The sequence below is a fragment of the Amblyomma americanum genome, chromosome 9 (genome assembly GCF_052857255.1).
Source record: "Amblyomma americanum isolate KBUSLIRL-KWMA chromosome 9, ASM5285725v1, whole genome shotgun sequence".
Taxonomy (NCBI): Eukaryota; Metazoa; Arthropoda; class Arachnida; order Ixodida; family Ixodidae; genus Amblyomma; species Amblyomma americanum.
In genome coordinates this window covers 29444224-29471983 of record NC_135505.1, presented here as the reverse complement: position 1 = coordinate 29471983, position 27760 = coordinate 29444224, and the positions used below count along the sequence as shown (strand labels likewise).

The 27760-nt window shown below is 47.0% G+C and overlaps 3 protein-coding genes across 3 annotated transcripts; 1 reads left to right on the top strand and 2 right to left on the bottom strand.

Moving 5' to 3' along the window:
- The first annotated feature begins 491 nt into the window (after positions 1-491).
- Positions 492-13596, top strand: LOC144104901 (transmembrane protein 45B-like). The gene is made up of 3 exons (XM_077638136.1): positions 492-683; positions 4751-5098; positions 13239-13596. The coding sequence occupies exons 1-3, from the start codon at positions 492-494 to the stop codon at positions 13536-13538; spliced, it is 840 nt and encodes a 279-aa protein (XP_077494262.1). The 3' UTR covers positions 13539-13596.
- A 4373-nt stretch (positions 13597-17969) lies between these two features.
- Positions 17970-21221, bottom strand: LOC144104985 (uncharacterized). The gene is made up of 3 exons (XM_077638205.1): positions 20745-21221; positions 19933-20194; positions 17970-18929 (listed from the first exon to the last, which is right to left on the bottom strand). The coding sequence occupies exons 1-3, from the start codon at positions 21141-21143 to the stop codon at positions 18217-18219; spliced, it is 1374 nt and encodes a 457-aa protein (XP_077494331.1). The 5' UTR covers positions 21144-21221; the 3' UTR covers positions 17970-18216.
- Positions 21222-21457: 236 nt separating this feature from the next.
- Positions 21458-27366, bottom strand: LOC144103269 (uncharacterized). The gene is made up of 3 exons (XM_077636032.1): positions 27178-27366; positions 21693-21927; positions 21458-21463 (listed from the first exon to the last, which is right to left on the bottom strand). The coding sequence occupies exons 1-3, from the start codon at positions 27249-27251 to the stop codon at positions 21458-21460; spliced, it is 315 nt and encodes a 104-aa protein (XP_077492158.1). The 5' UTR covers positions 27252-27366.
- Between the last annotated feature and the right edge of the window lie 394 nt (positions 27367-27760).

Sequence of the window (27760 nt, the reverse complement as noted above, 5' to 3'; positions counted from 1 at the left end):
AAGGGACATTTGCTCTCACGAAGAACCATTCACTATATTGATTTTTGGCGTAAACAGGCGGAGAGATAAACAAGTTGGTGCAGGATAATTTCTTAGAAAAAAAAAACAGCGCAAACAGGATATGAAACTACAAAAAAATATGCAAACAGGAATCGTTTCCTCGCTACTAACCGTTTTATCCGGTGTGCTTGAAATGTACATGTGTCAAGAAAAGAAAAAACTCCCTTGGCCTTTTCACGACTGTTGAGCGCTAAAAGATCGCTGAATTGCTCACGTGCATAATGCGGTGACCATGTGAAACTTCTGGAGAAATTTGTAAGTGGTGTGTCATAGCGGTGAGTCTCTTAATGGCTCATCCACGCTCGATTTATGCTTGCCTCAACTTTGTTTTCTAATGTGTTTGGAGCACAAGGCTCTTGAAGTGCAGCAAAGTTAGCCGGTTAAATGCAACATTTTAAACATTCAACCCTGCACACTCCCCGCAGGCCACCATGGGAACTTTCTACGGTCATGTGCTCCCAGGCACCATTATGTTCGCCTTCGGCACATGGTGGGCGCTATCAGTGTGGCGGCATCATGCCAGGTGCCGCACCACTGGGGAGCGCTTCGTGGCCAGGGCATCTGCGGGCCGCGCCGAGGGCCTAATAAAGATAGCCGCAGCATTGCTGGGCCTGACCACCGAGGTAAATATGGAAGTACCCTTCGACAAACATAGCAAATCCTTTTCATGCAAAATGCTGAGTAGAAAAAAAAAACACTTATCTCAATTTATTTTGCCCATCTTGTATGACCTAAGCTACAGTTGAGCGTCAGCTGTACCATCTGCACTTGCTGTAATGTTAACCTCTGCTTGCGTTACCAGAAAATGAGGCGTAATAAAAGTGTTTTGTTGATTTAGTTCTCGGTCGGCTTGTTAGCGCAACTTGTGTCTTAATTTGAGAGGCGCCGGACATGAATGTTATTAGCTGATCGGGGAATCCAACGTAATGTAAAGATACAAGGGAATGGAAAGATGTGCTCGTTATGAGATACATGACGAGACCCAACGACATGCCGCCGTTGGTATCCGAACCCACGACCTCCGTATTTCGCGTCCGGTGCTCTACCAACTGACCTAAGGCGACGACTATACAATCTTCGGCTTTCGGGGTATTTATGTGTAGCGTAACCGAATCTTGAGAGCGTTCACCAGCGCCACCCTCGTCCATAGCGGAGGACGTAGAACCTCCTTTATTACCGTGAATGCTCCGTAGGAACGTGATCGAACGGTGAGGGCGGACACTGTGCGAGAACTTTCTTATGCTGGCAGGTAATTTCCTAGACCGCTGAACAACGGGGATGTACGGCGGGTACTAAAGTATAGTAACTCGTACAATTTGGGCCATGACCTTTTGAACAAACACATCATACCTGCTGCTGTGCGGTGCCTGAGAAGTAATAGAAACATCTGTCGTTATAGCCGGATGGTTGGGATCAAGTTTACTTGAAAATAGCGTGTCGTGGAATTCGTTAATACAACGAATTAACTGCCTTCGAAGAGCGTACGATGAGTGGTTCGTTGGTACAGTATCATTGAAAAACATAACTGCGTCCTCTCCACTACACAGTTTGCTTTATTTGGACTACCCCCATTTAGCTTCAGCCTACAGGAGAGAAAGAATGCCACGGAAATAAGTAGCAGCTACGCAGGACTCACTGTGGCTCGAGCTCAGCTCGAGGATAAGGTCCTTTCATTCAGCACCGCCGGCTGTGGTCTGACAAAGCACTCAATCAACGAGCGACTCGTTTTGTAATTAGCGCAATCGATCTAAAGACAGTTTTGCATCATGGGACGGTAACATTTTTTTTATTTCGTTCAATGATTAACTGGAACTAGTCGCAAGCGGGCCGCCTCAATGCGTCGGCATTATATTGTTGAAGTTTTAGATGAAGCAGGCGAATAAGTTCCAGTTTGCGAAGTGGAAGACCACGTACCCGGGCGACTCCAGAAGCATGTAGGGGGTATTATAGAGACCAAAGAAAATGAAAACTCTAAATATTTTTCAGCCGGAAGGAGGAATGGAGTGATTAACTTCCTTTTACATGGCTGTCATGCTTTTGTGATAACAGCAATCCGAACGCATAATCCTTCCTGCGTCTTCCAGTTGTGGATGGATTCGAGGATATATAATGGTTACAGTGTCAGGTGTTCAAAATGGCTGTCAATAATTTCAATTTTTCTTTGATACGAGACATCTTTTCGAATAGAGGACATCAGGTGACTTGCAACTGCTTTTAGCCAGGACGCAGATTTAAAAATATTTTTGTCGTTTAGCATCGAAGGGTTCTGCAAAGATTATCGGCGCTTGATCCCACTTTTACAGGAACGTTTGATATATTATTTCCCGAACTTCTGCTTCGCAGCTCACTTTCAGACTTGGAAGTATGTTCAATAATAACGATCCAGTGGCTTTTTTTTCTTGCCATATTATTCATGTGACAATTACGCAATCGATGGTCCGTACCACTATTTTGCATGGTGGTACGTATTACATAGTGCAAGTGCATAAACGTGCGTATGCACTAGTGAGAAGTATTAAGGTTAAATCACTGAAATAAATATAGCATATGTAATACATAAACAATGCCTACTGTTCATACACAATAAATTTGAACAATCCTTTACAATAAGTATTTTTCTTCTAGATTAAAGGGGCTGTGAAGGGGGCTCTAATAAAGTTGCGGCATGCCTGAGATATTGAAGCACGCCGCTTCCCGAATAGTGTCCAGCAAGGATATTTTAAATGCGTTTTGTAGAAGCTGAGCTGTCTGTAGTGAAAATTTTAATTTCAGCGTCTTCGCGCCTTTCCCTCTCCTCTCGTCACTTTTTGCACGCTGGAAGGTAGGCGCTCCTTCATCGACCCCCCCTCTGGGAGTGGAGCTTCCTGACCCGCCGGAGCTAAGCGGTTTATTGGACGCGGGCATGGTACCTGCCTGACGTCTGAAGGAATCTAACCAATGGCCACCTCTAACCTCGTCTACGCAGATGCGGGGGCGGAGGAGGGCTCGAGCATGAAAAAGTCGCCGGGAAAGGCTCGCCAACTTTGACGCGTGATTGTGGGTCGTCTGCTGCGTGTAGAAGAGTATTATTTGGCTCTGGTTTTCATGGCAACACAGTGCAGTGATTACGTGAGTTAATGTGCTCTCCTCGGAAGGCGTTTCGGAGCTCTTTTAAGACCGACGAGCCCCCCAGCGTCTTACGACTTAGCAAATGTTACGAGCACACAACGGGTCATGTCGCACAAGGCGGCACGACTTTTTCAAGATGGAAAAGAAATGATCTTCGAAAAGGGACGGAGGAATTCTCTCTGACAACAGCGTACCATGTTTATTGTGCTAGGAAGAATACACGAAGTAGAGACCTGAGCAAAGTCCGGAAGAAGGAATCCTGAAGCAGAATTGACATCTGAGCTAGTTGGTTTTTCATTTTCAAAAATTATATAAAGCGCTAAGCACTGTTCGAAATGCAGCGGCTGCAAGCCTTTGCTTGACCAAACTAAAATCTTGTTCCGACACCCTAATCAGCTAACCAGAGAGATTTCAGAGGCCTATCACATCCGTAAGAATCAGCACACGTGTGTTGCCGACCCTATGGTGGTTTTGCATGAAAGAGAGTTTTGTTATCTTGACGCACCTGTATGAGCACTTTTCCTGTCACGCCTGCGCGATGGCTTTTGTTTTGTTTGTGATTGTTCTTCCTTTTGTGTGTTTCTCGAATAAACGCGCAGTTGCGAGTAAGCGCTTGTGTTGTTTGGTCTCCCTTGTCTGTTGTCCTAAGTGCACTTTATATAATTTTTGAAGAAGGAATCCTCTCGTCACCTCTTTGAGAGCAGTGGGAGGCACGTTTTCCCAGCTCGGACTTGGATGTTGATGGAAAGTTGACCACCCGAGCTAGCTAGGAGCTCGGACCACAGGGTTTGATGACTCCAAAACCAACCTCTTTTATCAGAGCAATAAATTTTACTTCTCTGCGTCTCCAGCCCCAGGTGCGTGCGCGGGAGTCCCTTCTCGTCTCTAATCTGACGTGTGTATCACCGCAAATGAGAATAAGATCGATAGCTCGTTAATTACAAAACTTGCAAAACTTCCGGCAATGAACATGTATGAAAATCTATTGCTGTGGTTCGGCCAAAACAGTGTGAGGCCTCCGAGGTCTCATCACTCTGAGGTGATGAACGGCAGCTTACCAGTATCCCTCGAGAGGGTAGTATACATAACTGGTGTATGTTCCCTGTACTCACCTACGGAGCAGACCCGTGAATGCTAACAACAAAATGTGGAAATTAAAATGTAGCCAACGCAGCGAGCTGGCTAGGTGCAGCAGTAAGTGACCAGGAGAGACCAGAGCGGGTTAGGAGGCAAAAGTGAATTAATGGTATTGTAGTCGAAATCAAGAAGTGTGCATGAGCTTGGCATATAGTGCGAAGGCAAGATAACCGACGGTCATTAAGGGTAACCGACCGGATTTCGAAAAGAAGGCAGGCTTAGCAGGCGCTGGCAGAAAGTTAGGTGGGTGGAAGAGACTACAGCGTTTGGGTGGATAAAGTGCCGCATATGGCGAGAAGACAGGATTAAGTTGACAGATACGGAAGATACCTTTTTCCTGAAATGGGCGTACTCAGCCTGAGGATGGTGATAATAATTATGATACTGCATGCGGACTAATGAAGAAATTCTCCCGTTTCCTCGAAATGGTGACCTTCACTTGCAGATCCGCAAGTGCCTGTCCAAGGGCGAGTGGGCCCCCCGCAACTGGCACCACATGGCCACGTACGTCTTCTGCGGGCTCAGCGGTCCCGTCGACCTGCTCACTGCCCGGTCCTCGATGCCAGCGGGCGTCACCCCCCGGGACGCAGACTATGCAGCGCTGGTGCTCTCGTTCATCGGGGAAGGGCTCGTGTTTCACGCGCACACACACGGCAGGGCTCCGCTGGACGTGCTGATCCACGAGTTGCTCGTCTACGTCATCGCCGCGCAGGCGGCCTGCCTGTGCGTGGAGATGGCGCAACGGTCGAGCGTCGTGGCAGCCCTCTCGCGGGGATACTGCGCCGTCCTTCAGGTATTCGCTCGAACTGGCTGCTGTCGTTGCTGCAATGGGCGCACCGTGGTGTCTTGCCCCCTGTACTTTCATGGGCGACCGAAGTAGCTGTCGTCCCTCATATACGCGTATGAGTGACTGGTGCCGGAAAAGTGATAACACGGTCACACTAGCCCGATGCGACACCGATCGACGGTCGGTGGGCTTGTCTGTATGCCGATGCCATCGCTGACGCACCGGTCTGTCACGCTAGACCGACGACGAACCTAGAACGACCAACGACCGCGTATCGCAGTATTGCAAAGAGTGAGCTTAGGGGCAACCAGAGGAGTTTGGTGGTGGGCTAGTTAGTATGACATTTTATAAACTTAAAAATTTTAATACTCACTGGGGCCTCATATACCAGCCACGGTGACATACGCGACGTGCATGCGCCAGCGAATGATGTGCTTTTAATCGGTGCCTGCGCATAGAACCGAACGTCGAAGCAAGCGGCACGGGCAGAAAACACCGCTCGCCGCTGTCGCCTCTGCTTTTGCGGCCGAGCGAAAGCTTCACGCCCGAGAAGCGACGGCCTGAAAAACTGCGCTTGTGTGTACTTCATTATCACCGAAAAAGCGAGCGGCTGCATTTCATTAATCAGCAGTGAACTTTTCCTAGATTCTCGAATTTCGGTGGACGGCGGACCGTCGGCCCCTTTTGTGAGGCGGCCTATAGCGAGTCTGCAGGATTCGTGCATGCGATTTCGGCGATCGCAGGCACAGAATTTACAAGTTTTAGCGCATGCAGATAGACTTCTAGCGTAGTTTTGGCTACACTGACCGCAAGGCAACGAATGTCTTCATGGCAGGACGCGCGTACAATAAGGGATAAGTACCGATCTGCCCCGGTCTGCAGGAAATCTGTTGAAGGTAGCCGGCAGCAGTCGTCGGCGTCGTCTGCTCACAGCAAATTTGACTGTTCTCAGCAACGCAAGTGATGGCCGAGCGTACTTTTAAGTAATGCGATTTAAAATAGAATATTGGTGACATCGGAGGAAGGTGATAAAAATAAGAGGAAGTACGAGTCCTACGGGAAGAATTTTGTAGCGATAGCTACATTATGGTAGCATTTCGAGCCTTCACCGTGGCGGCGCCGCCACCCTGTGGCTGCTCCGCCACCATGTGGCTGTGCCGCCACGCTGTGACGTAGTTGGTCACGTCGTGCGCAGCAGTTGCCGGCGGCGCGGCGCCGTGGCTGATCACGTGGGTCGTCATGTGGTTGGTCACGTGACTAATTTCCACTCGGTCAGCAGTAGCTATCGCGTCACTCCAGGTTTAACCAGAGCTAAACTACCGCCAATTTTTTTCAAGCAGGTGACAGCATCACCAGTGCTTATTGCAGTGTTATCACAGTTTGTTGTCGAGTAAAACTACAATTTGTGAGCAAGAATCGATAATATTTGAGATAAGGAGTGCCATCTTTGCGTACTATACCAAGAAAATGAGCAGTACTGTCGGTGCACAGCTATGTGAACAACCTCTGGACCTCGGCGTGGAGCAGCAGTTGTCGCAATCGTCACATTCCTGGGGGAGTTCGCGCACACATAGTAAATACTATATGTACAGTGTTGTGCGTTTTTATCGTGAACACTTTAAAAAATTTCCCCGCCTCAACCGCTGGCTCATTTGCCGTGAAACTGCACACAGAGCATGCGTATTATGGTAACCTTTGTATCGTAGCAAGTTTCACAACGGTGCTTACTTAGTTGAGCCGTGCATGATGCGAAAACGTAATCGTCTACGTAGAGATCGGCAACCAAAACCCGCAGACGACGCTTTTTCGCTGAAGGGCGGCAGTGCGCCATCTGTTTTGGGCAGTGGAAACCGCCAAGACCAGGCTGCTGAGGCGAGCATTGCAAACAATATTCTTTAAAAGGTAAAGCCTCGTTAAATCATTTGTTCTGATATTTTTCCGCTTAATTAGTCGAAAATGTTGTAAGCGCTTCAGTAGAAGCAGACGAAACGACAGGAACGGCATATTCAAAGGGCCCGCGCTCCTTGCAACGCTCTCCTCGACGGCCGTGTCGTGACGCTTTGCGCTACCGCAAACCGATGGCGGCACTGCCGCCCTTCAGCGAAAAAGCGTCGTCTGCGGGTTTTGGTTCCCGATCTCTACGTAGACGATTATGTTTTCGCATCATGCACGGCTCAACTAAGTAAGTACCGTTGTGAAACTTGCTGCGATACAAAAGTTACCATAATACGCAAGCTCTGTGTGCAGTTTCATCGCAAATGAGCCAGCGGTTGATGCGGGGAAACTTTTGAAAGTCTTCACGATAAAAACGAACAATACTGTACAATTATCTTGAAGCGCTGATTTAGGCAGCGGCGGCTATTCGTCGGTTCTGCCAGTGAAACATTCCAGTCTCATTGGGTTTTGCCAGCGGCTTTGTTCTGCAAAAGGGTTCAATGAGCCGAAATGAATGTATGTTCGAGTTACACATGCATTGGGGAAGCCGTCGCATTCGGCATTTTCCTCTGCTCCTTTCGTCGCGCTAGCTTACTCTAATGCTACCTTGCTATAATTTGAGTTTAATTATCGAGCCGATGAGTACCGGGCGAAAACTTAAACGCCAAGCCTCTCACGACGCACATCGGAGAAGGCATGCACGGCACGTGATGTTTTTCACCCAAGGAAGAACTTTACTGCTCAAAAGAGACCACAGTCATTGCATACGAAGAACATGCTTCTAAGTGTAAAGAATAAAGCAAGAGTCCATCAATTTATGTTTCCTCAACAACCAGAAAAGAGGTGCCACGTGCAAGTCCGCTTTCCCAAGGACCACAAAGCTCGCCTTCTAAGCTGAAGGCTTCCGAAAAGAGAACGCTGAAAATGCATTTTATTTCGCTACGCTAAAAAATACTATTTTGCGAACGACCGTCGTCCATGGTGTGCAAGCAAGCTCCTCAACGCAGCCAACAGCGCGCAGCAGACGACGCGTGGCGGGTACGCCCCTGTGACGTCAAAGATCACAGGTTGCCAGACCAAGAAAACAAAGCGGTTGGCTAAAAATGAACTGAAACTTCGGGGAATTGTAATTTAACGATTTGGGACCTAAACGAAATAAGCATGGTATGCGCGTCAATAGGATATCAGGACCCCATTAAGCTCATGGGGCGCTATAGGAGCTACGACCACAGCTGTGTGACGCGGTATTAAGCACCGTGGTATTAACAATAGTATTAAGCACCAGAAGCCTAGAACGAGTTTAATATTGTGCCGGAAGGCGACGCCAACTCTGTAAGTTTTCTTTTGAGTATGTGATGCAAAATAAAAATTCACTTCACATGGCATCTGGTGTCTTTTTCCTGGAACTCTGCTGTTGAACAACGGTTGCGGCATAGCTGCATTGATGGCTAGTAAAACCCACTTGCAACCTGATTTTACTAGACATGCAATTGTTTCCCCCACCAAAAAATATATAGAAAGAATAACACTCCATTAGGACGGATATAGCAGCCTGGGCTCCTGCAAGATAGCATTCAAACTTTGCGCACCAAAAAACGAATCCGGAAGTAGCTCCTACAACCGCGAAGAATATCCTCCTGCCGCTTGGTGCGATGCAGTAAACTGGGGAAATGTGCGCTTTTCACAAATTACTTTCTCTGACTATAACTGCATATTTCATGCGGTCGTGTGATCCTCTATGTTAAATAATATTTATTCCCATCCGATTCATGCTAAATGTCTGAAGTTTTCATTCTTCACAGTGGAACTACAGCAGAAGACGTACTGTATAGATCAACAAGGCGTGAAAAGACAAGCCAACATTACCAGGAAGTTGAGACAATTGCTAATTAATACCCTACTGAAAAATGTATATAGGTTTGAACGGGTCAGCAAATAGGATTATGGCACATTTGGTTTGACTTTATAGGATGGACGTCCCAAAGCGGCTCAGTCTATGAGGGACGCAGTAGTGGAGGACTCCGGAAAATTTCGACAACTTGGGGCTCTTAACGGGCACTAACAATACACAGTTCACAGAATTTTCACATCTTTCCTCCATCGAAGTGTTACCGTAGTGAGCGGGTTCAAACCCACGACTTGCATGCACTGTGGGATGTAAGTGCAGGGTAATTAACCACGAGTAATGGTAGCTATACGGAGCCCTCCACTATGGAGTCACTCAAAGGCTGAATCGCTTTGGAAGCTTCATACTATGATGTTAAACGAAATGTGCCATAATCCTATTTGTCTCCTATTCAAACCTGTACACATTTTTCAATAGGGTTGCGCGAAGCTTCGCAGCATGCGTCGCATCATTTGGAGAAGTGGCGTTTTTTGGCAGAAAAAACTGTACAGATCATGTAGTGGAATTTTCGGCAGGATTGAGGCAATAAATGGCCTCCTGCACATGTCAAGGGCAGCTGCGTCTCGACATCTCTCCTAACATTTGTTCGAAAACCATCCAAATAACTAATATTCTAGTTCTTAATTTATTTTTCTTTTCGACATCTGCGTGACTTCATCTGTCTGCTGACGAAAGCTTTAGCTCATGATTCAGTGGAGAGTTAGAAAATGACGTTTGTTTTCACTGTATTTCTGGCCGTCTAATATATTGAGCGAATCATACTATTGTCCATCCCAGCGAATCGCGGATTCCACGGCTTTGTTATGGCGGAGTACCACCACCTCAGCGTCCCCTTTCAGAGGAGAGACCGCAGTTCCCGTTGCTTGCAATGTCGCATTCTTTTAACGAAAAGCTACAACAAACGAAGCTATGAAAGAGGCAGACAAGCGTATAAACTGTAAAGGGACCCAGATATGAAAAAAATTCAGGGGGGCACTATGTTGCCCTAAAGTGTGGTGAGGCGAAAGCCTTTAGCGCGGTGTCTGCTTGTGTAACTGATGTGTGGTTAAGATGCTAATTAAGTGCTTGCGTTTGCCCGCATTTTGAGGTTCTATTGAAGCGAGCGCTAGGAGGGAGGTTGCGCGGCACCCGATTCGGTATACAGCTGCGGCGCGTCTGGCGCGGGGGCGGCGCGCGCGGTTGTGGCGCCACCTCGCGCAGTGGACTACAAATAGCGCGACATGGCCCCCGAGATTGCCCGCGACCTCTAGCGCGAGGAGGCCATCTTGGAGGCCACAACGGTACGGACGGACGTACGGACGGAGCATGAGTCATTAAAGGCTGTTGCCTTAATATTTCGGTCTCTGTTTTCGTGAGCTCGACACATCACTGCGCAGTGTGTTTAATTAATTCGAAACGGTTCCATAATGGCAGTTCAGGTCTCCGTGGAGGCCAGCGCCGAAGCGCATCTTCACGTCATGGTCGACCGGCTAACCTGGAGTTCCACATTTTTGATGACGCGTCGCCGGCAATTACTGGTTGTTCCTCTGAACGACCAGCAGGTTTCATGACGTCAAAATAACGTACCCATGTGCACCATGACGTCCCTCGATGGTGGTGGAAATTCCGAGCGGGTCCTTGAAGAAAAATTAAAATTATATTAAATTATGGTCCTCTCAACGCTTGGAGTGAAATTTGCTAGAAGGCATCGCTTTATGCCGATGGAACAAATATTATTGTTTTTCTGAGCTCGAAATTTTTGAAATCTTTAAACTTGAAATCCTCAGCTTTCACTTTTCTGGGATTTTTATCACTCAACCAAGACGGCAAATTTCATTCGATTTTGAGAATGAATCCTGAGACATGTAGAGGGCGAAGAAGCTCAAGATTTTCCTATGCCTACGCACAATAGTGATGAAAGTTTGATCTGTAAGAAATGTTTTTATGTAAGTACGCATCCCCGATTTGAACTCTTATGTTCACCAGTACTGTGCAAAGGAAAACAATCATTGCTTTAAAATTTTCCTGAAATGATTTTAGTGACCATATTCTAGTGCAACAGGTCAGTACAAGTGGTCTTTGTGGGTATTCGAGTCAAATATAAAATCTGCGGGGATCTTATAATTTACAAATTATTGCGAAAAACTGCTATCCGCACTAGCTCGCTACCAATATGAGTGACACCTCACCGTGCGTTCCTGATTACCCACTGACCCTGATGGGCAATCTCAGGCGAGCTTCCTCTTTGGGGCGTACTCAGCCGGCGTGGGCGGGATGATGGTCGGAGGTGTGCAGTACCGACCTATTTAAAGCTAAAGAATTCCGACAACCACATCTCTGTGTCATAAATAAAGGGCATGGCATTATCTACGAACGGCTACCGGGGCCCTGCGGCATAGCAGGGAATCACCGCGCTGATGAAGTCGCGCGAGCTCCTGACCACGACGGCGAGTGCGTGTCCATCCCCATTTCGAGATCAGACGCAGCAGGCAGGCTTCGCCCATTCGCGCGGGACATCTCGCTTGCCGCGTGGAATTCCGGCCAGTTTACAATTCACGTTTATAATCCTTGGACCCAGATCTGAAGCGCTTGCTTCCATCCGGCCTACACCAACTTGAAGCAACTTTGCTGTGTCGCGTGTGGCCTGGTGTAGCTTTCACCTACCATCACTCGTTCTTAATGGGCATGGCTGACTGCCCTGCCTGTGCAATCTGAGGGTATGACGAGACTATAGCCCACATTCTTTGTGACTGCCCTGCCTACTGCGCCTATCATCATCATCATCATCATCATCATCATCATCATCATCATCATCATCATCATCATCATCAGCCTTACTACACCCACTGCAGGGCAAAGGCCTCTCCCATGTCTCTCCAATTAACCCTATCCTTTGCCAGCTGCATCCACCCTTTGCCTGCAAACTTCTTAATCTCATCCGCCCACCTAACCTTCTGCCGCCCCCTGCTACGCTTACTTTCTCTTGGAACCCACTCCGTTACCCTTAAGGACCAGCGGTTATCTTGCCTTCGCATTACATGCCCTGCCCAAGCCCATTTCTTTCTCTTGATTTCGACTAGGATGTCATTAACCCGTGTTAACCCGTGTCATTAACTGCGCCTATAGGCAGTCTCTATGCCGTGCTCTGGAGATTCTATATTCACGGCCACTGATGGAACTGAAGATTCTCGGCCACTGCCCGCGGCAGTCGTCGGCGGTGAAGGCCTCCAAGGCACTGCTCCGCTTCTTGTGGACTTGTGACTTGCACGATAGGCTGTGACTTTACTGAAAGCTTTCACTTTTCACAGTGACTTCAGTTTGTGGTACTCTCCTTTATCTTTCATTTTTTTATCCCCTCACACCTTTCGCCCCATGTAGTGTAGCAAACCGATTATTCTTCCGGTTGACCTGCCGGCCTTTCCTCTTCTTCGTACTCCTCTTCCTCCTGAGTTAAAGAATTTGACAGATACGTGTATGCGCTTATAAAGTTACAAAGCAGTCGTTGTTTTCCACGCACACTACCGCCGCGTCATCTATGAACGAGCGGCGGTACTCTCGTCTGCTCGGTTACACCGACGCCGACGCGGCTCAACCCACGAACTGGAGCTTAACAGCTACGCTGTAAAATTTTTACGGCGCATTAGCGCTACATGGAATACCGTTAGCTAATTCGTTTTTACTCACCTGATAAAATATCAATTCATGTCCCTTTACGCGTATAGCAGGTCTTTGTGAATCAGCTTGTATAAAAAAACGCGCACTTTCTTTTTAATTGTTTAATGGCACGAGGCGACTTTACGACGGTGTTTGTTTTAACTGCTCAACAGAAATAATATGTAGCTTACAGTAAAAGGCATATGAAATCTTTGCAAACCGCTGCAAGTTGTGACAATTTTTATTTCACGAATAAAAAACGAAAATCGTTTTAACAGGCGAGTCCTGTATATTACACTGCTTGATCTCTAGAGTGCTACAAAAGTAACTTCTAATGCTTTGGTGTCTCTAATTATTTTTGTCTTTCTGTGTGTATGTGAGGGGGGGGGGGCAGTTCTGAAGTAGCGCTTAAGATATGTAAGACGCCGTACGTGAGGACGTGAGGGTACTTCAAGGAGGCCACTTTTGGTACTTAAACTTGCACCCGGGTGTGCTTCCATTTTGTCTTTTCCGCAATGGGACCACAGCAGTCGCGATTAATGCCACAATGTTCGGCTCATCAGCCGCGAAGAAAATAAATATTTAAGCCCTGTTTAATTCGAAGTTGATTCCTCCTTTCTGTTTTTCACTTTCAGAGCTAACACATCGTTTCCGTGTCTCATTGTGGCGCAGGGTACGTGGCTGATTCAGATCGCCTTCGTGCTCTTCGACCCACGACAGAATAAGCGCTGGGACCCTCGCAGTGAGCGCGACTGTATGTTGGCTGCCACCGTATTCGCCGCACACATGGTTGCTGCTCTCGTCTACGTTTCGCTGCTGGGCGCCATATTTGCACGCCGTGACGCGGTTGCTTACTACAGGGTTCCACAAGAGCCGAGAGACGAGATGAACGGTTGCAGCGATGCAAGCGCCACACGTGGAACCATCATCTCTACGTTTGTGCACTCGCAGGCACATGCATCGAAGAAATAAAGAAACTGGTGGCAAGGGTGACTGAACGCGGCAGGGAGATTTCACTGAAGGCACCTCTGCACTTATTTCCTGCAAAATAACTGCCTTTACACTTCAGGCCCGCAAATGAGGCTATGTGTGCGTATGCCGTCGCCATATTCTGAAAGCGCAGGTAATGACTATTATCCGCGTGGCGAAAATCATGTAGAAATTTAGCTGCCCCACGATGGCAGGAAGGTGAAAATGTTTGCTGTAGCATGTCGCGCTGCTCTTGGCAGCCTTCGCCCCGGAGCCAGTAAAAGGCAGACCCACATGAGTTGCATTAATACGCGCCGCTCTACCGCACTGAGGAGCGTTCGTTGTGTGCGATTGTTCACAGTGCTTCTGGGACAAAGCGGTGAGGCTTCGCATTGTACTCTTAGTGGTAACATAAGCGAGGTCCACTTGTTTTCTGCCTCAGTATATCAAGCTGTGCAGAAATTTCACATTAAGGACTACCGTAATGGTCGATCAAGGTTTTTTTATTGCCCAGTGCACAGGGTTTTTTTCTCCCTCTCAATTGGAACTCTGCCACTGAGACCGCGATTCAATCTGGCCACAATGGGCTCAGCAGCCGGACGCCATGACAGCTGATACACCATGGCGGGTTCCACAGACCTAATAGAGCGCTGCCTACCAAGTTGCTTAGAGCGCCAATGTGCGTGAATTCTCTCCGGTATTCGCGCCGTCTGGTGTCGACGCGTCCACTGGCTTGAGGGATGTTCCTGACGCTAGAAGAGAGCGTAATATTGCCGAATAGGAGATGTTTCACCTCATTAAATACGTGGGCAGCCTCGTGTAACAGCATGCTTTAAATCCTGGCTCCCAACTCGCTAACCAATGGGGTAGGGTAATGTTGGCAACAAATACGTTGTCTCTGTACACTTATTTGCAGTTTCGCGGAGGACTGAGTAACGGCCATAAAGCAGAAAAAACGGCGGCAAAGAAAATGAGAAAATGACGTCAGCTGCCGTCGCATATTAACATGGCCTCTTATATAAGATGCGACGCGCTAAACTTCTACTACACACGGAACTGTTTAAAAAAGGTGTCCGGAGTGTTCGAAATCAGTCACTTTTAGCGTGCGTTCGAAAGCCTCGACCACTCGAGGGCCGGCTTCCAATTTATCAATGCGCTCTTTTCATTAAATAGTCTTTTTCTTTTCAGGACGGCTTCATACGACAAACAAGTTTTTCATGTTTATTATTAGTTTTTTGATGTTAATTAGGTTTTTGGCGTCCAAAGCGGCATTTTTTTCTTCAAGTCGTCCGACGCTGGCTTCTATGTCGCGGGTGCGGCGGAGAAGGTTCTGAAGTTACGCTTGTGTGTTTTCTTGCTTGTCGGTTTGAATGTCGTCGTCTCCATGTGGCATTATTTCGGAACCTTAGTTGAGTTCCTAAGAGGCTAACATTAGGGTTGTTTAGTGTTATCTACCGTAAGCTTTACAAGATTTCACACAACTTCAAAGCGCGACATTTCAAGGCAGCTTAGAAAAGGGAGCATATAGCCTTGTTTTTTTTTTCAATTTCAGTAATGGTATGATTTGTCTGTCACAGATTCTTTTGTGATTAAAATTTCAGTTGTACTAGCCTCTTTTATAGCAACATAATAGTGAAGCTATTAAATCCCTGCGAGAAAAAAGTTACGGAAAAAAGCAGGCTTACCGCCTTATGCAGCGAGAGCTGGTTGGAACCAGGGCTGTTTCCGGCAGGTAAGGTCGGTCTGGCGTATGCATGCAGTGTGTATGGTAGCCCTGGCACAAGCATATTTACAGATTTTGTAGACACACTACAAGCCAACTGATACACAAATAGCTACTTGACGTTGCTTTTCTATTTCGCGCGCGTTTAGCTACTCGGCTTTGGTTTGTTTCGAGCAAGTTTAGGTACTTAGTTTGGCTTCTGTTTTGAATTCGCTTGACCACTGGGCATCGCTGCTTTATGAAGCAGCACCACCCCTAACGTTGTGGTCTTGCACGCTCAACTTAGATATCAACCCGCTTTCGACGTTCCCGTCGAATGGGAGAATATCCACTTCCATCGGCATGAGAAATTTACGAGCATCCCGAGCTGGACTTGCCGGGTTCGAACCCAACCGCGGCGGGCGCATTTCGATGGAGACGAAACGCAGAATTGTAGCGATAGCTACATTGCGGTAGCGTTCCGAGCCTTCGGCGTGGCGACGCCGTGTAGTGGCGGCGCCGCCACCCTGTGGCGACGCAGCAACCCTGTGGCGACGCTGCCACCCAGTGAGCTTCGCCGCCACGCTGTCACATGGTTGGTCACGTGATGCGGAGCAGCTGCCGGCGGTGCGGCGCCATGGCATATCACGTGGTTCGTCACGTGGTTGGTCACATGACCAAGTTCCACTCGGCCAGATGTAGCTATCGCGTCATTCCAGATTTAACCAAAGCTAAGCCACCGCCAACTTTTGACGCAGGCTCGTCGCAATTTGGCCCAACCTTAATGCAGAGCGAAAGTTGCTTTTCTGTAACTCTCTCTGCAATTCTTTACACATTTCCGTATGCAATTCTTTCTAGAATTGTTTGCACATTTCTCTCTGGAATTCTCCCTACAATTCTTTACAAATGTCTTTCTACAGTTGTTAACTTCTATTTGTTTTGTTTTCATTTAGGCATTTTTATTTCCTTTTGTTTTTATTTTTATTTCTATCTTCTTTTCGTTTTTATGTCGTTATTTATTTCGTTTATTTATTGTTCTCATTTTTTACTTTTTTATTTTGGGTTCCGCTACCTCCCAAAATCGTTTTGCATACCAGCATAACCTTCAAGAACGGGAGCAGTCGAGCTTTCGCTCTAAAAGCGCTGGTTTGCACTGCAATATCAGTGCATGTTAAAGACCTCCCCCGAGGCGAAGGGCACCCATATGCATTCACGTATGCGGGAGTGAGCCACCGGTTAGTTTTGCGGAAAGGAATGGTGCAGTAACTTTCCCCTCACGGGGGACACCTCGAACTCAATACCATTACGCGTTACGGCTGCTGTTGCACCCCATAAATGGCTCACACGAAGCTAATACAGCTTTCGCTGTTTATGGGAGCCGGCGTGTTAAGAGCTGATTCTTAATTGTTACAATAAAGAACAAAAGTATGTGATATTTAGGGCTCAACGTGCTGGCGTTGCACCAGACTGTGAGAGAGAGCGTAGAAGAGAAGAATTATTAGTTGTGATTTCCTCAGCTTCCGTAATTTGTAACAGCATAAAAGATATATGCCGTAATATCTTCTCTATGCCCTCCATTTATTGCTGAATTTGTTAATGTATTATACTATTCTGAATTGATCGCTTGTTTCTTATAGTAGGATACAACTTAAAAAAAAACGCAGTTGCTAACACTGGGCCAGTCTGCGGCGCTCTGTATTATTCCGCTGGTCGATTACAAAAGTAAATGAATTCAACTTTTTTATGCTTGACTGTAAAAAACAAACCAGGTATCAAAATTCTAGACCTTACCATTTTCTTCGTTGTTATTAGTTTCCTGTACAAGTAACAAGACGTTTCAAGGATGGACTACTTTATTCTTGTGAAGGAATTTTGTGCGGCGGTCCTCACTGTGGGCCAAGCTTCCCTGCAGACTGAGGTTTTATCCGACTGTAGTGATATTTTTTTTGACAACTTTTGTGAGCGTTTCCGATATTTTTTTGCATATGTAAGTGTGTGTGCAAATTGGGTACACAAGTCAGCGTGCAAATAAATCAAATAAACCGAGCTTAATTTGGCAGTGTAATGCAAACTGCAAAACCCTAGGTCGTTGTCAGTTTTTGCAACTGCTGCACTGAACTTTATTTATTGAAAAGGCGCGCACGCCACTTTCGCGCGCTATTTTCTCCGCACCTGCCCGCAACGTTTGCACTAGCGACTTTCTATGTCTTTCGGGAGAGGGTTCGCCAGCTTGTAGCCTCACATGTCGCTGTTTCTCTTTAGCCTGAGCCGCTTTGGGACGTGAAAACCCCCGTAAACCAAAAACAAAATCTTAGGTTCCTTATCCTTGTTCTCTTCTACACCTGATGTTTACAGCCGTCAGGGTTCAAGGCGTGGAAGGTGGCTGTGATCGGCGTTGATCGTCAACCGGCAAGTTTTTGTCTCTATGCCTGTTGAGCAGAAAAGACGTAATAATTTTTTTTGTCGTCACTGTTTCCAACATGCTACATTTTAACGATAAATTTGGAGCGCTGAGGAAAGTTACATTGCGATCTTCGCAGAAATAACAAGAATTATTTTATTTCGCGTGTGTGAAACAAACGCAGGATATCTTAAATGCTTATGGTTTGAGTGTAACTTCCCAAAGCGTGTTCTTCAACGTGCGAAAGCCGCGATCGGGATCGAATCCGCGTCTTTCAGATACACACGGCTGCCACAAATGTTCCAAAAGGTGGTAACACCGCAAGCCCGGTTTTATTGGCTTCATAAAAGGAAAGATTGCCAACGTAATACTCCAAACGAATTGATTCAAGAATGCGGTAAATAACTTGGAAAATATGTATAGTTATGCCAGATACTTCGGCTGTGAAAACGTTTATGTGGTCAAGGAGAATGGGAAATTCATAAAAAAATATACTGAGAAATACTTTGAGAGGGATTAGAAAGTTTGACGCTATACGATTAAATCCACGGACGATACAAAACGACGGACGCAACACCTCAGCACGGCGGCGTAGCAGAGTTGGGGCACATGAATGTGTCCTTGAAGCCTTGCACGTGATGGACCACGAAACTACAGACATCCTTGTGAAGAGCGTCACCACACAGAGACTGGCAGAACCTCCAGAAGAAGACTCGATCGCTGAGCACATCGTTCACGAGGTCTCCCCGTCGTCGGGGCAACTGGGACGCCAAGAACGCAACGCTGAGGGCCCAGTGGTTCACCACTACCTCTCGGACAGCCTCCTCTGAGAGGTGGAGGTCGACCGGTGTCTCGAGCTTCAGCCACAGGCACTGCGAGCTTTCCTTGAGGTCTTCCAAGAGGTCTGGCCGGGCCTCCAACTGGCCCCGCAGCCAGGCGGCCAGAAGCCGGAACCCCAAGGTGGCCAAGTCTAGGGCCGGCACGGCGTCATCACGGACAAACATGGCGTCAGATAAGAGTATTGCCGGAACGTACATTCGGCCGCTGCGGCTGTTGTACGTCGTGGTGGCCTGGAGCTGCCGAGCGGCGAGTGTGCGAGCATCGCCGTCTTCGCCAAAGCACTCGCCACTGCCGTCGGCTGATGAAGCGGTGGCGCTGTAGATTGTGCGGGCAGGAAACGCTTGGTCTCTGCTGGCCCGAGCCACATTGAGCAGAAAGCGGTCGTCATAAGGCGACGAGTCGGATGTTGGTGGCGGTGAGGACGAGGTGGTGAGCGGTGTCACAGAAGACGCTGCGCCGTCAAGAGAGTTGTCACCGGGAGGACAAGTGTGCAAGAAATTCCTTAGTTAAATCAGATGAGAATGAAAGAAACCAGATCTGTATATTTTTAAGCCACCTGGGGCTGGAGTGCCTCACTGAGGGGTACTGTGGCTATAAGGGGAATGCAAAAAGTTGGAAACGATAAAATAAATAGTTGATGATACCATTAACACCTTTCATTAAAAGACCTCAAATGCATTAACAAAACAATCAATATTAAAAATTACAGGATTGGCCATCAGTCTTCTTAACAACGGAAATGCGAAAATCCTTCTCTCTCCTCTCTTTCTCACCCATTTTTATTGTTTGCTGATGTTTTTCGCACGAGTTTCAATCGCGACCGAAGTGCTATTATGCACAAAATTGGCTGTTCGGCTGCGGCGAAAAAGTGGCCGTAAAAGATATGCAAGCGCCCTTTGCTCCCTTTCTTTTACCGTCCATCCACATGCCGCGATGTCGTTCATTACTCAGTGCGACAATCTTAGGACTCATATGGGCGAGCAACAGCATGCGTGGGCTTCGAACTGCCTCACATACACAAGTTTTGATGGCGACAGTGTGCACCATAGAGAAATTCGCGTACATCAATCGACGCACGAAAATAAAGAAAGCTCAACTGCGCCTCCTTGATTTGGGTCTGACAGGTTCACATCTGTCGTTATGCCATAGGCATGAGCTTCTGAGTCCTACTGGTTACACACACCACATATCTCCTGGCCGCGCTAAGTGTAGGCTCAGATAATGACTACCCTAATTAGACAAGCAATTTTTTGCGTTAGAATAGCCGAACCATCGTCCCTTGCAAACTATTAACGCTATTCACTTGGTGAATGTTTGCCTCAAGCATGTTTTTATTGAGGCGTTGCGAAGCTTTAAGGAGGTGGGTCTCAACGGTTAGGAAAGCAGAGTGCATTGCATGTGCACTTATTGGTTTGGATCTCTCCGATTATAGAAAGTCCAGACCATCTCCTCACCTACAACGCGAACGGTCCATTCGGTCACCTCGCTACCGTTCATCTTGAGCCGGGACAGTATTGCAGGAAAGCCCATCATGGTCTCCTGGAGGAGTTCCACCATTCGATCCAGGTCTTTGAAGGCTTCCTTCGAAACCAGCGTCTGGGTCACCCACGCTGGGAAAACAGCGCTGAAGAGGCTGCCCGTCACCTGGAGGCACTGGCCATGGTCTTTCAGGGCTCGCTCTAGGGTGCGCTCGAGAAGGTACCGGTACTTTGTTACCTGCTCCAGAGTGCCGAAATCGTATGCTGTTAATTAAATCCACAAAAAGTGTCGTCTAGTTGTTATATGTGAATGGACAGCCTATTGACTACCAGGAGGGGTGCGTGTGGTTGACTACGTTACTTCAACAATGAACCTGTGACTGCAAAACGTATTTAACACGATAGATCAAAGGCTAACAGTGAGGTAACGTGAGGATATATTAGGCGTAGCATATTGCTCGCCTCCTGTCTATTTCTCGTCGTGTGCACGATGCCTGACTGGAGCAAAACAGAAGAGCGCAATCTGAGCATTGCAATATCTATTAATGAAGAAAAAAACACAATTTTCTAAATACCAAAACATGTGAATAAGACAGGCAGTTTTATAGCACGTATGGTACAAGTGCGGTACCTATAAAGATTATAAATATGTAGCCATATGTTCGTGGGATTGGTTTTCCTTGATGGTAATAACTGAAAAAATCTGTGTTTTTCAGCAATAGGAAAACTTCTATGGAAAGTTTGAGCCTGTATAGAGAGACAGATAGTGTTGCGGATCGGGCTCTTACCTGTGCTAACAGAAGAAGGAGGACGTAGAGTCGTGCGTGTTCGATTGGTGTCGGAGTGGAGAGCAGTGCAGTCAGGGCAGTGCCGATTTGTACGAGTGCCCTGATCCTCACTTCACTTCTGGTCGTGAAGGGAGAAATGCCAGTAGCTGTTGACAGACCGCCGTTCAGGGCTTGCACCCAGTTGGCCCCCTTCGGCGCAGCCGGGAGGTCCTGCAGCTGCGCAGTGGAGAATGGCTCCTTCTTGTCAGCCTCTCGTCGCCACGTTTCGATAGCAACGTCGATATCGAAGACAGCCGTAGCCGCAGCGTCGACGTCCGAAGGGTGGATGTCCGCGATAGTGTACCTTAGATAAGACCCAACGTTAACGTAACGTAGGGTGGACACCAGGGTCTGGCCCATATCGATGACCACGACAAGAGGATTTCGAGGTGACCAGCATTTTTCGAGGGTGACGCTTACAACCGAGGCCAACCCGCAGCTAAGGCTCTTGCCCACGATGAACCGGAAGAGTTCAGCGGCACTCGTGATGGACTGCGTGATTTTGTGCGGCAGGTGATAGGCTTTTTTCAGTTAAAAGTTTATGGTCGAGGCCAAATTTCTCGCGTTACGATCACTCAATTAACAGCAGCTGTGCGTTGTGTTCATCTTTTGCATAGTGCAAATATTTTGGTAGTTAAAATCTATTGAATTTTGGCAAATAGAATCTAGTCACTTTATTCCTAAAAGCATGAGTAAAAGGTGGCCGCGGTCTCACGTTCAAGAGACCATTGTGCCCTGCACACTCTGAGTGTGTGCATGGTCAGCGGTGTCCTAAATGCTTTTAATATGGATTTTAGACTTCCGACTGCTGAGTGCCATAGCAAACCCAACGTCAGAATATAATTCTGGTCGTCAAATATTGTTTGTTTGTTTTTCTATTTTGCCCTTAAAACGGCCGCTCAGACTTGCCTTCAGTGATCCGTTGCTGATGTTCATGGCATCAAGTAGTTCCGCAACTCCGGTACTCTGCTCCTGCTCCACGAACTTGAGACAAGTTTCATAAAGCTTGGCCATATTCCTGTGTTCGACTGCTACGCCTGGGGATCGGTCTTTTACCACGTGAAGCAGTGCTTGGTGTATTCTTTTCAGAAAGAGGCCCATGATTTCCTGCTCGTAGCTGGGCCGACGTGCGTGGTGGGAAAACCTGGTTCGAAGTGCAAAGGAAACAACAGCAGACAAGAACGTTCTGTGTCTCCGCTGAGAATAACCCTTCCAAAAAAAAACAAGAAAAAACGAAATCTTCGAAAGTTCTTCGGTTAGCAGTGTGGCGAGCCATCCTTCAGGATGCTGCAGCACCCTCCGTTTGCGTCATATTTTTTTCTTTAAAGCCTTTCCTTTCTTGTCAGCATTATTCAGGAATATATGCCGATTGAAATTGCAAGGAATGCACACAGAAAGGAACAGTTCAGCAAATTATTTTTCCGAACATGGTAAGACCGTAGTATTCGTGTTCGAGGTGCAACACTGCAATTCTTCAGGAACTGAGGAGCCGTAAATAAGTGTTCACTTTTTCGTTCTTCACAACCACTGGTCAAGGAAGGAATTTTTCTTGGCTGAATGGTGTCCGGGACTGTGTCACAAAAAGCGTTGTCCTAAAGCCACCTACTTTGCCTGTGGGCAAGTGAAGGCTGCAATGAGTTGGCAAGGTCCAAGAGGGCTTTGTGAACCGGGAAATGAGTGATAACGGGCATCTGCCGTACGTGCTAATCCGGGTGGGCATAGAGGTCGCTGATCTACCAGTTCCGAAAGCAGACCGTCACGCCACTGGTGGCGCTCCTGCTCTGACCAGCTGGTAAATGCTGGTGCCTGAACCTCTAAATGCAGTTGAGATAAAAAAATAGCGGGATTCTCAGATGCTGATATGCGAGGAAATGCGTAAGCAGAACGCGCTTATGTGATTATGCTATCCCATTTGATTATTCTCAATTTCATGCTTTAACTTTTTATCACATTGGATTTCTACAAAAGACATCCTAATGTTTCGCTTTACTTTGGCTAGCTTTATTGCTTGTGAATATTTTTTAAAGATTTGTTGCATTATACTCATTTTTCCTCTCTTTGCACGCCGCATTGGTGAGCCAAGACACGCGCTCCCTGACAGAATGTGTTGACGCGCGCTAGCTTTCAGCGCCAATTTCCTTCTATCTACACTCGCCACTCACATGGGGCGTTTCCGCGCCCGCCTCTCAGCCGATGAAGAATTTCCCTTTCGCCTTTCCTCAGGCAGCCAGCTTCAGACGCAGGAGGTTTCACTTGAAAGCTACGCAGACACAGAGGTCTCAATTTTCTCCCAATAGCACTCGCACTGCTTAAGCATCAAACGTTCTAAGGTGCGACCAGTAGGCAGTTGCGCTGTTCATAGGCGGCGCCACCATTTCTTAACTTCCGCATTATGGCAAAGAGGAATAGCCAAGTTTCAACTGGATTTTCTGGACTGGTACAGTCCAGGAGTTTTAGGGTGGACCTCAATAATGAGCGCTGTGTGAGGCGACTAGCGACAGTTCTCAAGAATGGGACACCAAATGTTGTTTGTAACCACGGTGACCAACGTCACAGCAGCTCTAGTGTAACGCAGGTTAAGGCCCTCGTCCTCAGCTCTTCGCATGAGTGAGGACTAGATAGTACTGCCAGTGGCACCATGCAAAAAATGTTGGCGTCGTCTGCGTCAAGCATCGATGAGTCAACCCTCCACCTTCCAGATGCGGTACCCACCTGCACACCCTACCCGTCACCCTTCTGAAGCCGCACCCGTCACCAGGTCACCTACTTGCAACCGCCACAAGGCCTCCGTCCACTGGGTTCCCACGCGGCATCGAGACGAAAAAGCGACGGTGTAACCAAATTCAAAAACGTAGTGGAAAAAGGCAGCTGCTCACCTGAAGAACCAGTACGAGCCGATTCTCCATCGCAACTCTATATCTAGGGGGCTCCCACCCACCTCCACTAACCCCGACCAACCCCCATCTCCACCCATATTCTCGCTTCAGAAAAATTCTGTTCCGTGTTTGAAGCGTTCGCTTAGAGTAAAACCGTTCCTGCCAGTGAAAGCTCAAAGTAATCATCCAGGGTAAATACAACTGCTTTAACAAATTGGTTGCGTCAGGTTTCATAGTCGGCTTGTCATTTTTTGTTTTGAATATTGCCTTCTCATTTCACAAAGCAACTTTGAATGCGGTAACTTATAGTGAGCGATAAAATTTAGTCATCGCTATGTCAGGGTGTTGAAAAATGAACATCACTGATGGCATCTCGTAAACTAAAGCAGTGGACAGCGTTGTTAAAGCCGGCGGGGAAGTTAATCTCTTTGAATTGATTTGATTATTAGTGTAAAGACAAGACTGATTATTATCGTAGCAGTAATGGGTCTTCCTGAGATAACACATTTTCTGAAATCCTTTTGCAAGGCTTTGATAACTGTCTTTTCTTCGTCGATTGTGGAATTCTGGATATGAAATAAAAACCCGCTGTGCAAACGGGTTGAACGAGGTGCCGAAGAAAATGAAAACGAATAGAATAGACTCCTTTCCGCGGCGGAGATGACGTTCTCTTATTTCATTTTTTTTTTCAGCTAAAAAAGTGGAGCGGCTGCATAGTATAAAACAAAAACCGGTTATCATAGACATGAACCCATCCGAAGCGAACGGTAAAGGAGAATACGACAACTTGGAATTCCGCAGCCTGAAGAAAATCACTCTTTTTTACAGTTTACTGGTAGGATGGCTAGAAAAAAATGTGTGCTGAATCCTGCAAGCGAGGCACAGTTGTGAAGACCGAACATTATAATTGAAGGATACTTGAACACTGCGTCAATCCCGCTTGTTTTTTTTTGGTGTGTGTTTGGCGTATAATGGCCTTAGTTCCTTGCGTGCTATAAAACAAAACAAACAAAAAATTCTGGTTTTGTGCCAGATATATTGTTGGGAAAAATACTTTCAAGGTGGACCTCAAGGTTTATATTACAGCCGCATGCAAGGTGAAAAATAAGTGGGCCTCTAAAGCAAATTGCTGCAGGGGGAAAACAGGTCAATACACCAACTCTCTCACACTCGCTTTGTGTACTCTGCTGTGTGGTCTGTCTACCAAGGCTGTACCGTGCAAGAAGTTGGGATTCAGATTTTATTAAACGCTAATTAACAGTTTTTGTTGATGTATTTTCTTGTTTATTTTGTCTTTCGGTTGTTTCCGCCTTCTTTTGCGGGAATTACTGCGAGAGTAATGGTTCATGTTTCCACAACAGCGGATCAACTCATTTGCAGTAAAATAAAAATTTCTTAAAGGCGCTAGGTTTGCTGCCGTTGTCGCCTCATCTTGTTCGAGTATTTGAAAAGTTTTCATTTTCTCCGCTTCAAGAGGATTCACATGAAGTATTTACGTGACAAGGGACTTACTGCTAAATAACCTAGAGTAAACGAAAACTCTGAAGCACCGAGGACGTAGTGTTACTAGGTGATCATCATCATCATCAGCCGTACTAAAGCAAGTGCAGAGAAAAGGGATGTCTCTCAAATTAACCGTCCTTTGCCAGCTGCGCCCTCCCTATGCCTGTAAACTTCCGAATCTCATACTCCCACCTAACCTTCTGCCGCCCCCTGCTACGCTTACTTTTTCTTGGAATCCACTCCGTTACCCTTAAGGACCAGCGGTTATCTTGCCTTCGCATTACATGCCCTGCCCAAACCCATTACTTGCTCTTGATTTCGACTAGGATGTCATTTACAGGCGTTTGTGCCATCAGCCACTCAGCCCGCTTCCGGTATCTTAACGTTACACCTATCGTTGTATGTTCCATTGCTCGCTGTGTTGCCCTTAACGTGAGCAGAGTCCTTCTCGTTATCCTCCACGTTTCTGTCCAGTACGTGAGTTCCGGTAAGACACAGCTGCTGTGCACTTTTCTCTTGAGGGATATTGGTAAACTGCTATTCATGATCTGAGAAAACCTGCTATATGTGCTCCACCCCATTCTTATTCTTCTAGTTATTTCCCTCTCATGATCTGGATCAGCTGTCACTAATTGTCCTAAGTAGACGTATTCCTTTACCACTTCCAGCTCCCCGCTGCCAATTGTGAACTGCTGTTTCCTTGCTAGACTATCGAACATTACTTTTGTTTTCTGCATGTTAATTTTTAGACGCATCGTTCTTGTCTGTCTGTCTAACTCATTGGTGATGATTTGCAGATCATCTCCGGATTGACTCAGCAAGACAATGACATCAACGAATCGCAGATTATTTAGATATTCTACATTAACTCTTATCCCCATCTTTTACCAATTCAGGCCTCGAAATACCTCCTGTAAACAGGCGGTGAATAGCATTAACGAGATCGTGCGTCCTTGCCTGACGTCCTTCCTCATTGGAATTTTATTGTTGACTTTATTGATGACGTCATGGTGCTTCTAGATGATGTCTCAATTGGAGCGCGCCTCGTTGTTGGCGCTTTTCACTAGTAACTACCAAAAATTCGAAGGTTGAAAGACACCCGCAAAATGTCGAACAAGCCATTAATTCGGTAACTGTACAGGAGTGGAAATACTCTCTTTCCACACAAATTATGCTTGTTTTTAAGTGAGAAGTGAGAATCAATTTAATGAGGTAGTATAGAACTCCCAGTTGCGTATAAATCTGCAAGGTAGGCGCAATCAGAGCATTTTAGTGCGATTTTTTCCGGCTTGGACACCCGCTTGAGGTAACTGTTCGCATGATATTTAGGTTGTGACTATTCTGAGAGATTATGAATGGTTAAATTTCCGATGCAGCATCTTTTACAAGGGGAGTTGCATTGACGTTCGTAGAAATGAACTCCAAGGTCGTCGAATGAAGGCCCACCTTTGCCACCACATCATTGAATGCATCCTACTTTAGCACTGAGAAGTGCAGAAACTCACGACTTATCAATTCTAAGCCCACGCGGTGATCCCGCCTGTACATAAAACACACCAGCACCTACGCCGAAAGAACCTCTCTGGGGCCCGAGACGAGCCTGAAGTATTAGTGTTTATCGGTTGGTTATTTTGTTTAGATAACGATGCCTGAAAAATATCTACAAAAACAGCTAATGCAAATCATAGCAGTGTTTCCAATAAGAGCTGAGATGCAGAAGTGGTGAGTAGTTAACTAAGAGCGTTCAAAGACGGTATTACTTATAGTAATGCTGTTAAAGAAAAAGGGCGAATTTTTCTCCAACTACGCAGTTTGTCTCGAAGCTCAATGCTGTGTTTGTAGCCATATAGCTGCACTTGGGTGTATGCTAATGAGGAATTACTCCGTTATTACAAATCTACTCCACTTTTGATGATTCTCCAAACCTTGGAGCAAACTGAAACGATATATCAAGCGTCTATGAAGCTTAACTAAACTCGAAGGGTGCCAGCACACGGCCAGGTTGTGTTCCATACCATCTACCGCAGACGTGGTGCTGGAAGTCAACGCAGGGGTCAACGTCCTCCATGCTCTCCGTCATGGCGTCCATGGCGCGCAGACAGGCAGCGCCGGAGCACAGATTGTGTAGGGCCGCCCGCGACGGCGCCTCTACAAAGGCGCCGACCAGCGTAGCACTTCTGACGAACACGAACAGGCCTGCGTAGATAGCCAGGCCCACCACGCACAGAACGACCACGGGAACCAAGCAACCCGCGAGGCCGCACGCTGAGGAGCCGCGCTCTTCGGTCGACACCAGCAAGGACAGGGGCTGCGATGCTGTGGCGCGCCCAGCGTTACCGAAAAGGGATCAGTTGGCCATACTTCTGCTAATTTGCAACCGCTAAATAAATTATGACGCCTTCTTTACCGGACACGTGGGGGCAGTAAGATGGGAACCTGAGCTCACGCAGTGTTATATCTCTTGCGTGCCGTGTCTGAACTCTCTCCAATTACAACAAAGGAGAGGTGACTTGCTATTTCCTTGGTTGTATTCGAAAGTGGCTAGCACCGTAAGGAAGAAATAAACGTGAGAAGTGCATTTTTTTCGCTACTATGCAT